Here is a 12,534-nt window from a genome sequence, read left to right on the forward strand (position 1 = left end):
TCCTGCCCACTGGTGCTGCTGCTGCTAAGTCGCTTCAGTCGTGTCCAACTCTGTGTGACGGCAGCCCACCAGGCTCTTCTGTCCCTGGGATTCTCCAGGCAAGAATACTGGAGTGGGTTGCCATTTCCTTCTCCAGTGCAGGAAAGTGAATAGTGAAAGTGAAGTTGCTCAGTCATGTCCGACTCTTAGCGACCCCATGGACTGCAGCCTACCAGGCTCCTCCGTCCATGGGATTTTCCAGGCAAGAGTACTGGAATGGGGTGCCATTGCCTTCTCCGTCCTGCCCACAGTAGTAAATATAATGGTCATCTGAGTTAAATTCACCCATTCCAGTCCATCTTAGTTTGCTGATTCCTAGAATGTTGATGTTCACTTTTGTCATCTCCTATTTGACCACTTCCAATTTGCCTTGATTCATGGACCTCACATTCCAGGTTCCTACGCAATAATGCTCTTTACAGCATTGAACCTTGCTTCTATCACCAGTCCCGTCCACAGCTGGGTGTTGTTTTTGCTCTGGCTCCATCCCTTCCTTCTTTCTGGAGTTATTTCTCCATTGATGTCCAGTGGCATATTGGGCACGTACCGACCTGGGGAGTTCATCTTTCAGTGTCCTATCTTTTTGCCTTTTATACTGTTCATGGGGTTCTCAAGGCAAGAATACTGACGTGGTTTGCCATTCCCTTCTCCAGTGGACCACAGTATGTCAGACCTCTCCACCATGACCCGTCTGTCCTGAGTGGCCCCACACAGTATGGCTTAGTTTCATTGTGTTAGACAAGGCTATGGTCCATGTGATCAGATTGGCTAGTTGTCTGTGATTGTGGTTTCAGTCTGTCTGCCCTCTGATGCCCTCTCTCAGTGCCTGCCTCTTACTTGGGTTTCTCTTACCTTGGATGTGGCGTAGCTCCTCCCAGCTGCTGCCCCTGACCTTGGGCGTGGGGTAGCTCCTCCCGGCTGCCGCCCCTGACCTCGGACTTGGGGTAGCTCCTCTTGGCCAAGTTATTACTTATAAAAATGGAAAAACAGATGGTGAGCCAAAGATTCCATTTTAGCCTCTGCCCACCCTATTTGTTCTTAAATATAGATCCTTTAAGGAGAGAGAAAAACTTCACACAGTGGTGGAGTTTGTTTACACAAAAGATGCAAGCAGCACTTCTGAAGTTTTCATTTCCAGTCAGTCCTAAAAATTAGGGTTGGTGTAATATCTCTGGACTTGTGAAATAAAGTGGAAATGGGCAGATGATATTATGAATACTCCCTGTGGTGGTTGTCCTATTAGTGATGTCCTCATTTTTTCTTCTCCCTTTGCTATGAGTAGTCCTTCAGTGGAAAACTCCCATTTTCCTTCCGTCCTTGTTGATGTTGAGTCCCAGGTAGCATTCGCACACAGGTAGTATCAGTAATCTTAGGGTACCACCTAAGATTAATAATAATAACCCTAAGTATGCAATTATTTTTATGTCTAGATACTCTGCTAAGTATTTTATATGTATTGTATGCATTTTCTGTTTTAATTTTCTCAACCACATCATAAGATCCTTGTGTAGATATTGTTCCTATTTTACATACATAGAAAATTGAGGTACATAAAGTTCAAATAACTCACCCAAGGTAAGTTGATACCCACTCCAGAACCTGAGCTCTTAGTTCAGATATTTGGTTGGAAAGTTAAAGATAACACCTGGTGGACAATAGGCCTGGGACAAACCAGGGTAGAAGAAGAGCTAGTGATAAAGTCAGAGAAGCAGAAACAGACATCATGAATCATGATTCCTTAGAACAAATCCTAGGAATCTACTCTTTGCACAGATTCGTTCTGTTCTCAGCCCCATATGTTTTATCCCATGTCCTGTGAATTCTCTGACACTTCCAATTTCAGAGCCTTTCTTGAGTTCTGTGGTGAGTGAGCTTGCCTTAACCATGAAAGTTTATTGACTGTATTCTTCAATATTTTCAAAAATTAGTAAGTTTTCTCTGTCCTGCTACTCTCCTAATTCAAGCTACTTTCCATCTTCTGTACCTTCTAACTGGTCTCTTACCTTATCCTATTCTCATCTATCTTGCAAGCAATTAATATAAAAATTTCACTGTTACTTTTTCTTTAGTAGGTTTTTCAGCATTGGTAAGCTTGCTGAGCTGCTTAAGTATAAGTCCAGTGAAATTTGAACTAAAGATGTCTTCTTTTACTCATGAATCTTTTACTGGGAATATTTCTCTGGAACAACATTCTTCACTGTTTTATAATCCTTTGAATTGCATATTAAATAGGACATTCTTGAAAATCTAATACATATGGATGCATCTATAATTTCTGATGTTAAGCATTTTTAAATAGGCCTCGATGTTACTCTGAGTGTGGGGTTTGAGTTATGATAAACGTCTATGGTAAAAGTGTTGCAAATCGCTAGAAGTTGAAGCTTGTCTTTTATTAAAAGTTCCTGATTTGAAATACTGATGGCAAGTAGAAAGTTAAATTTTTAGTATTTTTAAGTACAGTAATTATTTTTAATAATAAATGAATACTACCTATAAGAAATTAGAATGTAAAACATGATTTACAGTAGCTTGTAATACATGTTTATTTGCTGGAGCCAGAATTAAAGGCATGTTGAAAGGATCCTTAAGTTTTTTAGTTCTTATTTTGAAAAAAAAACCTACATTCTTCTCTTTGATTCCAGTTAACAGTACTTACAGTATAATTATTTTACAATTTGAACTTAAAAACTCATCAATACTATATGATTTACTGCATATTCTAAATCAGTGAAACTTGAACTGAGAAAAATTTTTTTTTTTTTAGCCACGCTGCATGGCTTGCAGGATCTTAGTCTCCCGACCAGGGATCTGACCTGTGCCTCCCTGTTCTGAAGTGTGGTTCCCTCACCACTGGACCACCAGGGAATTTCCAAGAAATTGTATTATTTATGTATTATTTAGTGATCCATTTTACCATAAGTAATGAAAAATAGACTGCAGCATAGGAATCAAATAATTCATGGACAAATTAAAAATCTTTGTCTCCTGAGTTCCATCTCAACTTTCTGTTTGAATGTCAAACTAAATTTCACAGTTATGAAGCAGATATCATTTCTTATACAAACTTACCAAATTTTTTGTTTTCAATAGGTATAGGGATCTTAATTTTTGGAGTTTCCTAAACCTTAGAGTCAACTTTAGAGTTAATTTTTCTTTTCCCATTATTCTCCACTTTTCATTGGTCATAAAGTTCTGTCAATTCTTCATTTAAAATATATTTCAGATGATGTTTTATATAAGACTTCATTGAAAGAAAGTGTTACTGTTTTTGGAAGTCTGTATATTAATTTTGTATCCTGCAATTTTATCAAACTCATTGATGAGTTCTGGTGGTTTCTTGGTGTTTTTAGGATTTTCTGTGTATAGCATGTCATCTGCAAACATTGACAGTTTTACTTCCTCTTTTCCAATTTGGATTCCTTTTATTTCTTTTTCTGGCATGGTTGCTATGATTAGGACTTCCAATACTATGTTGAATAAAAGTGGTGACGGAAATTCCCTGGAGGTCCAGAGGTTAGAACTTTGTACTTCCACTGTAGGGGACACAGGTTCAATCCCTGGCTGGGAAACTAAGGTCCCAGAGCCACATGGTGCAGCCAAAAAAAAAATGTGTGAGGAAGCATCCTTGTCTTCTTCCTGATCTGAGAAGAAATGGTAAAGTGCTTTTCACCACTGAGTATGATGTTAGCTGTGGACTTGTCATAAGTGGCCTTTATTATGTTGAGGTGTGTTTTCTCTATACCCAATTTGTTGAGAACTTTTATCATAAATTAATACTGAATTTTGTCAAAAGTTTTTTGTGCATCTGTTGAGATGAACGTATAATTTTTATTCATCAGTTTGTTAATGTGATGTATCACATTGATTGATTTGCAGATATTGAACTGAACCATCTTTGCATCCCTGGGATAAATTCCACTTGATCATGGTGTGTAATCCTTTTTATGTATTGTTGAATTCGGTTTGCTGATATTTTGCTAAGGATTTTTGCATCTATGTTCATCAGTGATATTGACCTATAATTTTCATTTTTGTGTGATATCTTTGGTTTTGGTATCAAAGTGATAACTTGCCTCGTAGAATGAGTTCAGAAGCATTTTTTTGTGTGCAATATTTGGAATAGTTTGAAAAGAATAGGTATTAACTCTTTTCTAAATGTTTGTTAGAATTCATCCTATTTTTTGAATAATTATTATTGTACTAAACATCAATAGGCTTGGAAACAAAGCTGTAAAACAACAGACAACACACACACAATTATTTGCTACCGATGCATGGTTGACCAGTGTCCTACCTAATCAATAGGTTTTTTGTTTTGTTTTGTTGGGTCTTCGCTGCTGTGTGGGCTTTTCTCCAGTTTTGGAGAGCGAGGGCTACTTTCTAGTTGCAGTGTACCGGCTTCTCATTGGAGTGGCTTTTCTTGTGAAGCACAGGCTCACAACTGTGAGCGCTTGGGTTCACAATAGTTATGTCACGTAGGCTCAGTAGTTGTGGCTCCCAGGCTCTACAGCTTAGGCTCAATAATCGAGGCACACGGGCATAGCTGCTCTGTGACATGTGGGATCTTCCTGGATCAAGGACAGAACCTGTGTCTCCTGCATTTGCAGACAGATTCTTACCACTGAGCTACTAGGGAGCCTGATCTTGGACTTTTATTTGTTGGGAGTTTTTTAAATTACTGATTCAGTTTCATTACAGGTAATTGATCTGTTCATATTTTCTTTTTTTTCCTGGTTCAGTCTTGAGACATTATACATTTCTAGAAATTTGTGCATTTCTTCTAAGGTTGTCTGTTTTATTGGAGTATAATTGTTGGTGTGTGCTTAGTCACTTCAGTCGTGGCCGACTGTTTGTGACCCTATGGACTACAAGCCCACCAGTCTCCTCTGTCCATGGAATTCTCCAGGCAAGAATATTGTAGTGGGTTGCCATTTCCTCCTCCAGGGGATCTTCCTGACCCAGGGATTGAACTTGTGTCTCTTGTGTCTCCTGCATGGGCAGGCAGGTTCTTTACCGCTAGTGCCACCTCAGAAGCATAATTGTTGGTGGTACTCTCTTATGATCCTTTGTATTTCTGTGGTGATAATTGTACCTTCTTTTTCATTTTTATTTTTATTGATTTGGGCCCCCTCTCTTTTTTTCTTGATGAGTCTGGCTAAAGGTTTATCAGTTTTGTTATATCTTCTCAAAGAACTAGCTCTTAGTTTCATTGATTTTTTTCCCCCCTGTATTCTTGGCTAGCTTTCCCATAACATGTTTTTGTGTGTGTGGTTTTTTTTCCTTTAATAAACTCTAAAGAGACAACGGAAAGAAAGTCTTAGGATCATTAACAAAATCTTCGGCATTTGCTTTTGTGGTGATGGTGGTAGAGGGAAGCAAAAAGAGAAGGAGCTTTCAGGAAGATCATTTTGTGGTTAAAAAAAATTAAAATCTGTTGATGGTTCCTAAGTATTGGTGGGAAACAAGTATTTCTTCACTGTTGTACTCTTTAATCTCTAGCTTTAGTGAACATCCAGGATTTTTAGTTGGCTAAGATTCAGGAACTGAATATACTACTGAGTATACTTGGGAATAGTCAGTTAAAATATTTACATATTTGTTGTCTCACGTCTAAAATCTATATAAAGATTGTCATTTCCTGTTTCAAATACTTGAAGCAAGATGTGGTAGGCGGTTGTTATTATTTGGAAATTGCAAGACTAAAACCTGAAATCATCTATTTGCAGAAATCTAGGATTATAGAATGTATTTCCCAAATACATACACTTGTTAGTATTTTGCTTTTTTATTTTGACAATTTTATAGTAAGATCACTACATTGACCAAAAGAGGATAAGCTGTTTGTTTATGGAATTTTCTAGTAAAATATATATATTTATTTTACTTTTGGCTATTCTGGGTCTTTGTTGCTCTGCAGGGGCATTCTCTAGTTGTGGTACACAGGCTTCTCATTATGGTGGCTTCTCTTACTGCAGAGCACAGGCTCTGGAGTGTGTGGGCTTCAGTAGTCGTGGCTTGCAGGCTCTGGAGCACAGGCTCAGTAGTTGTGGCTCACAGGCTTGTGTGCTCCACAGCATATGGGATCTTTCCAGACCAGGGATTGAACCCACCGTGTCCCTTGCATTGGCAGGTAGACTCTTCACCACTGGACCACCAGGGAAGCCCTCTAGTGAATCTGTTTCTGTACTGGATTTGTCTGGAATAAAAGAATGTATAGGTCTTATTTTTTCAAAAAGCATTGTTAGGTGTAAATGGGACTTTCAGATTGGTCTGACAATTATTCAGAATGTAAATATTCACAGTGTATGTAAACTACTAGTTTAAATATCAGACCTTCAAAGTGGTACTGAAACACCTTGATGAAATATTACCTAAAAGCAGTTAAAATCATCTAAAGCAGTATTCTGCATACTTTTCCTGTAAAGGTACGTGCGTGCTAAGTTGCTTCAGTTGTGTCCAACTTCTGTGCGACCCTATGGACTGTAGCTTGCCAGGCTCCTCTGTCCATGGGATTCTCCAGCAAGAATACTGGAGTGGGTTGCCATGCCCTCCTCCAGGGGATTTTCCTGACTCAGGGATCGGAACCAGTCTCTTATATCTGCTGTATTAGCAGGCCAGGTCTCTACCACTAGTGCCACCTGGGAAGGCCTCCTGTAAAGGACCAAATAGTAAATATTTTTAGGCTTTATGGGCTGTACCTGGTCTCTGCTGCAAAGATTCAACTTTGCTAATATAGTGCAAAGCAGCCAGAGACAGTACATAAACAAATGAGAGTGACACCCAATAAAACTTTATTTAGAAAAGCAGGGGACTTTAACTTGCCAATGAATTTCAACTTAAAAAATAATATTTATGGGAACTCTCAGTACTTGCTGCTCAGCTTTTCTGTAAACCTAAAACTGCTCCAAAAAAAGTCTATTACAGTTTCTGGGACTTCCTTGGCAGTCCAGTGGTTAAGACTCTGTACTTCCTCTGTAGGGGGCATTGGTTCAATCCCTGGTCAGAGAACTAAGATCCCACATGCCACATGGTGCAGCCAAAAAAAAAAGTCTATTACAATTTTTCTAAATGTCCTAGAAAATAAAAATTATTTAGAATGATCAAAACCTCATGACATCTGTTGGTTTTCACTGAGTGATAAAGCCCCCGGGTGACTAACTCATCTGTTCCAACTGTCAGGTATGCTTTCAGAGGGTCTAAAACCATCCTGTTTTACAAGGATTTTTTTTAAGACTTAAAAGCAAACAAAGAGGTAGAGGTGTCACATACTGTTACTGCATTTGATAACATAAATACTCAGAGCACCTTCCTCAACACTTGTTGGAGGAGTTGCTGATTTAAATGATTTCCTTGGTTGAACAGAAAATAATTGCTAAAATATTAATTGTTGAAGATTTTTGAATTATGCTGCTATTCTATCATTGATATGTTAATTTCTTTGAGTTTGCATCCTATAGTATTTATTTTTCTTCTATAAATATACCAAGGAGTATCCTTTTTAGTAAATCAGCTAAAATATTTACAATCATTGGCTGTAATATCTGTATAACTCAGCTGATAATTCATTTGAAAAATTTAGACTGTGTTGCAGCTGAATTAACTTTTGAAACTTAAATGTGACTATAACATATATATCTACTTTTAAACTTTTTATCGTGACATGTAGCACAGAAAATACATAAAACAGAGATGTCCAGTTTAACAGGTTAATTATAAACCAAACAGTGGAACTACCATGCAAGTCAAAATATAAAGCATTGCCAGCACCCCAGAAGCCTCTTGTATGTCTTGTTCTAACTATAACCCCTTCCCTTATTCCTAGGGTTAACTACAGTCCTGATTTTTATAGTATCCATTTTCTTTTTTTAGTACATGTGCAGCTCTAAATAGTGTAGTTTGTTTTGCCTGTTTTTTAAAATTTTACAGATGGGCTCATATAGTATGAATACTTCAGTTTATGACTAATCCTTTATACTGTATTCATTTTAGCTATTCAACAACAACAATAAAAAATGGTCAAGGTAGACTGAAGTGATGGGATATTGAGCTGTGTTCCAGCCTGTCTTCAGAAAAATTGCTTCATGGGTGATCTGTCAAAACATGTTTGGTGCCACTTCCTGCCCTTTAACTGTATTTTCTGTCATGCAGGACACTGTTGCATGTGCCTAATGACAATCAGGATGGGTGATGAAAGGCATAGCGCTTGTTTTTGAAAACAGATTTCTCGGTGATTCTGTGAGATCTTGAATTTTATGGTGATAGGATTGTGTTAAACTAATCTTTAATACAACAAAGCTATTGTTGTATTAAAGATTAGTTAAAGTGAGTATGGTATACATATAGTAGATACATATAATATAGATATATACTTGTGTTTCTGACTGAAGAAACACTTTAATTACCTAAAACATTTGATTTTATAGAAAAAATACTTTGTTTTTCAGGTGAAACTTCCACCGATGATGGAAATCATAACTGCTGAACAGCTGATGGAATATTTAGGTTAGTGTTGAAAAGTGAATGATTTTTATATCTCTTTCAAGATAAAACAAAGTTTTCAAAGCTAATATTATTACCAAATTTCACCTTTTTGAAGCTATTTTTAATCTCGTAACTAAATTTTATTAGTGTGTTTCTGTTCTTGGATGTTACAGACTTCTTTCTAACCAGCGTTAAAATTTTTTAATGTAAATAAAGAGACTGGTGACATCTAGAAAACAACAAGGTATATATTAATTCCAATAAATTACAGAATGGGAAATGGCACAGAAACTCTTAACACTGCATGTAGAGAGTGTTTAAAAATATTGAATAGACTTGAATTAAAATCCAGGAAGTGATTTAGAGCAGTGCTACCCAAAATATGGTTCACGAACCTATGCCAGTCAATAAAATGTTAGACCAGTCTGCAGTGAAATAGAGGCTTGTACTAGAGTATAAAACATTTACTTTAGGAAGCACACTGTTTAGTCCGTCTGAAATATTTTTATAGCGAGTTTTTCTTGATGAAGGAAGCAGCATATTGAGTTGCATTCTTATGCAAGCTTCTTATTTTAAAACAGACCATAATACACAGTTTGCAGATCAGCTGCATTCAGTAGAACTTGTTTACAGAGCAGGTAGTTATTTATTACACTGAGGTCTTTTACAACTTAACAAATAAGAAGTTATATATTTGCACTGTTACCAAATGAGAAATCTTAATCCATATTCTTATTTTTAGTAATTAAATTTCTATTAAAAAGATCTTATTAGCTGATTAGTTTGTCTGTGCTCTTCCAGACAACTAGCTAACTGATTTTTTTGTGAGATGTAAGTTTAGTGAAATAATTGAGATTACAGCTTTTGGAAGACCTTTTTACTTATATAATTAATATAATTTAATCTTATTCACTGGCTAGGGAACCTCATCATTAAGTGTAGATTACTTCACTATCTAGATATCTGAAAATAAAGTTTCTCTTTATACCTCTTTTTACTCTAGCTTGGTGATTCTTAAACTTTGTGATTTCTAAATTATATTTCATAGGAAAAGGCTGAAATATGCTTAGTGGTTTTGAGGAACAGCCAGAAGGACTGCCCAGGACTGCAAAGGGAAAGTGTCAGGAGATGAGGTTAGAGACAATGGAATCATATCATATGGAGTATCCTAGGCCTTTATAGCAACTTTGACTTTTGCTGTGGGTGATCTGAGAAACCATTAAAGGATTTTGAACCGAGGACTGACATGATCTGACTTTGAGATTCTTTAACAAGAATTCTCTGGCTTCAAACAGGGTAACAGAAGTGAGATATAAAATATGGTCAGATTCTGAGTATAGAGCAGACAGAATTTGCTGATTAGTTGAATGTGGAGTTAGAGTGAAGTCAGGAGTTACCCAGTGATTTTTGGCTTGAACAACTGGAAGGATGGCATTAACATCAACTGAAACAGGAACAAATGGAAGGAATATGTTTACGGAAGAATATCAGGATTTTGGTTTGGGGATGTTTATTACTCCTTGGAAGGAAAGTTATGACCAACCTAGATAGCATATTCAAAAGTAGAGACATTACTTTGCCAACAAAGGTTCGTCTAGTCAAGGCTGTGGTTTTTCCTGTGGTCATGTATGGATGTGAGAGTTGGACTGTGAAGAAGGCTGAGCGCCGAAGAACTGATGCTTTTGAACTGTGGTGTTGGAGAAGACTCTTGAGAGTCCCTTGGACTGCAAGGAGATCCAACCAGTCCATTCTGAAGGAGATCAGCCCTGGGATTTCTTTGGAAGGAATGATGGTAAAGCTGAAACTCCAGTACTTTGGCCACCTCATGTGAAGAGTTGACTCATTGGAAAAGACTCTGATACTGGGAGGGATTGGGGGCAGGAGGAGAAGGGGACGACAGAGAATGAGATGGCTGGATGGCATCACTGACTTGATGGATGTGAGTCTCAGTGAACTCTGGGAGTTGGTGATGGACAGGGAGGCCTGGCGCGCTGCAATTCATGGGGTCGCAAAGAGTCGGACACGACTGAGCGACTGATCTGATCTGATCTGATCTGATTGACTTTCCAGTGGAGATATCAGGGAGGCAGTGGGATATATAAATCTAGAGCCTAGAAGACAGGTCTAGATCAGCACTGTACAGTGAACCTTTGTGTGTTGATGGAAATGTTCTTTATCTGTGCTATCCATTTTCTTAGCCACTAACCACATATAGCTCTTGATGTAGCAAATATTCAGCTACATTTTAAATTGTAGGAAAATTGAATATTTAATTTTAATTTAAATTAATATAGCCACATGTCACTACTGGCTGTTGTGTTGGACAGTGCATATCTAGCCTGTAAATACCCATTTGGGAACAGTAACTATCATATAAAGGATCATTACACTGAGTCACAAATAATATAACCATAGACAGAGAAGACATCAGTGGACTGAATCTGGGACATGCCAGTGATTAGAAGCTGGAGAAGAGGAAGAATAGATAGAAACTCAGCTATGTAGAAGAAAAACTGGAGACTGATTTCCTAGAATCTAAATGAAGCGTTTCAGTAAAGAATGAGAGACTATCTGAGTCAAATGTTGCTAATAGGCCTTGCAGGATTAAGACTAAAAATTAACCACTGATTGAAGCCATACAGAGGTACTTGGTAACTTCAGTAAGTCCACAGGATGAAAACCTGACTGGAGTAGGCACAAGAGAAAATCAGAAGTCCTAAGACATAACCAATAGGAATGGAACATAATGCAGCCACTGTGGAAAACAGTGTGTTAGTTCCTTAAATAGCTAATATAGAATTACCATATAACCCTATACTTCCCCCAAGAGGAGTAAAGACATATGTCCATACAAAAACTTGTATAGGAACGTTCATAGCAGCATTATTCATATATGCCAAAAAATTGGAAACAATCCAGATAGCCATCAACTGATGAATAAACCAACTATGGTATATCCATACAATGAAACATTATTCAGCCATAAAAGGAAATGTACTGATGTATTCTGTAATATAAACCTTAAAGATGTTGTGCTAAGTCAAAGAAGCCAAGTCATGAAAGACCACTTATTATGTGATTCCATTTATATGAAATGTTCAGAATAGGCAAATTTAGAGACAGAAAGTAGGCTTCGTGGTTGCTTAGGACTGGGAAATATAGGGGGGAAATAGAGATTGACTGCTAAAGGGTATAGAACTTCTTTTGGGGAAGCCAAAATGTTCCAAAATTAGATCATGATGATAATTTCACAATCCTGTTAATATAGTTCAAAAACATTGAACTGTACACATTAAATGGGTTAATTTTATGGTATGTGAGTTATGTTTCAATAAAGCTGATTTTAACAAGAGAAAGTTGGAGGAAAGGAATTGAAAAATATACTTTAGATAAATGAAGAATTAGTCTTAGGTATACAGGTAGTTCATCCTTAGCAATAGAAGAGAAGATAGACTGTTAAAAATAGGTGCAGGTTGGAATTCCTTAGTGGTCTAGTGGTTAAGAATATGCCTGCCAATGCAGGGGACATGGGTTTGTTCCACGGCCTGGGAGGATCCCACATGCCACAGAGCATGTGTGCCACAACTACTGACCTTCCTACACCACAGCTACTGAAGCCTGAATGCTCTAGGGCCTGAGCTCTACAACAAGAAGAGCCATCACAATGAGAAGCCCACACACTGCTACTGGAGAGTAGCCCTCGCTTACTGCAACTAAAGAAAGCCCACAGGCAGCAACAAAGACTCAGCGCAGCCAAAAATAAATAAATACAAAAAAATTTTTAAAGATACAGGTAGATGGGTAGATGTGGGTATGGTAGCATGTAGAAGGTCTTTTAAGTACTTTTATTTTCTCAATAAATGGGAAATCAGGTCATCAGCTGAGAGTGAGAATGAAGGAGGAGTTATTGAAGATGAGAAGGAAGGTATAAAATAGTTGCTTAGACAAGTGGGAGAGTGAATGAGGAGATGCAATATGATTCCTGGGTTTTACCCTGGGGTTAGTGAGACCAGC

General features: G+C 37.6%; 1 protein-coding gene across 2 annotated transcripts in view; it reads left to right on the forward strand.

The window, feature by feature from the left end:
- MINDY2 (MINDY lysine 48 deubiquitinase 2) overlaps window positions 1-12,534 on the forward strand; it is an 82,325-nt gene that overhangs the window by 10,300 nt on the left and 59,491 nt on the right. For both annotated transcript variants that reach the window (XM_025295679.3, XM_025295678.3), the window contains exon 2: window positions 8,484-8,541. In XM_025295679.3, coding sequence (XP_025151464.3) covers window positions 8,484-8,541 — 58 coding nt within the window. The remainder of the gene's footprint in view (window positions 1-8,483; window positions 8,542-12,534) is intronic.

This window comes from Bubalus bubalis, chromosome 11 (assembly GCF_019923935.1).
Source record: "Bubalus bubalis isolate 160015118507 breed Murrah chromosome 11, NDDB_SH_1, whole genome shotgun sequence".
NCBI lineage: Eukaryota > Metazoa > Chordata > Mammalia > Artiodactyla > Bovidae > Bubalus > Bubalus bubalis.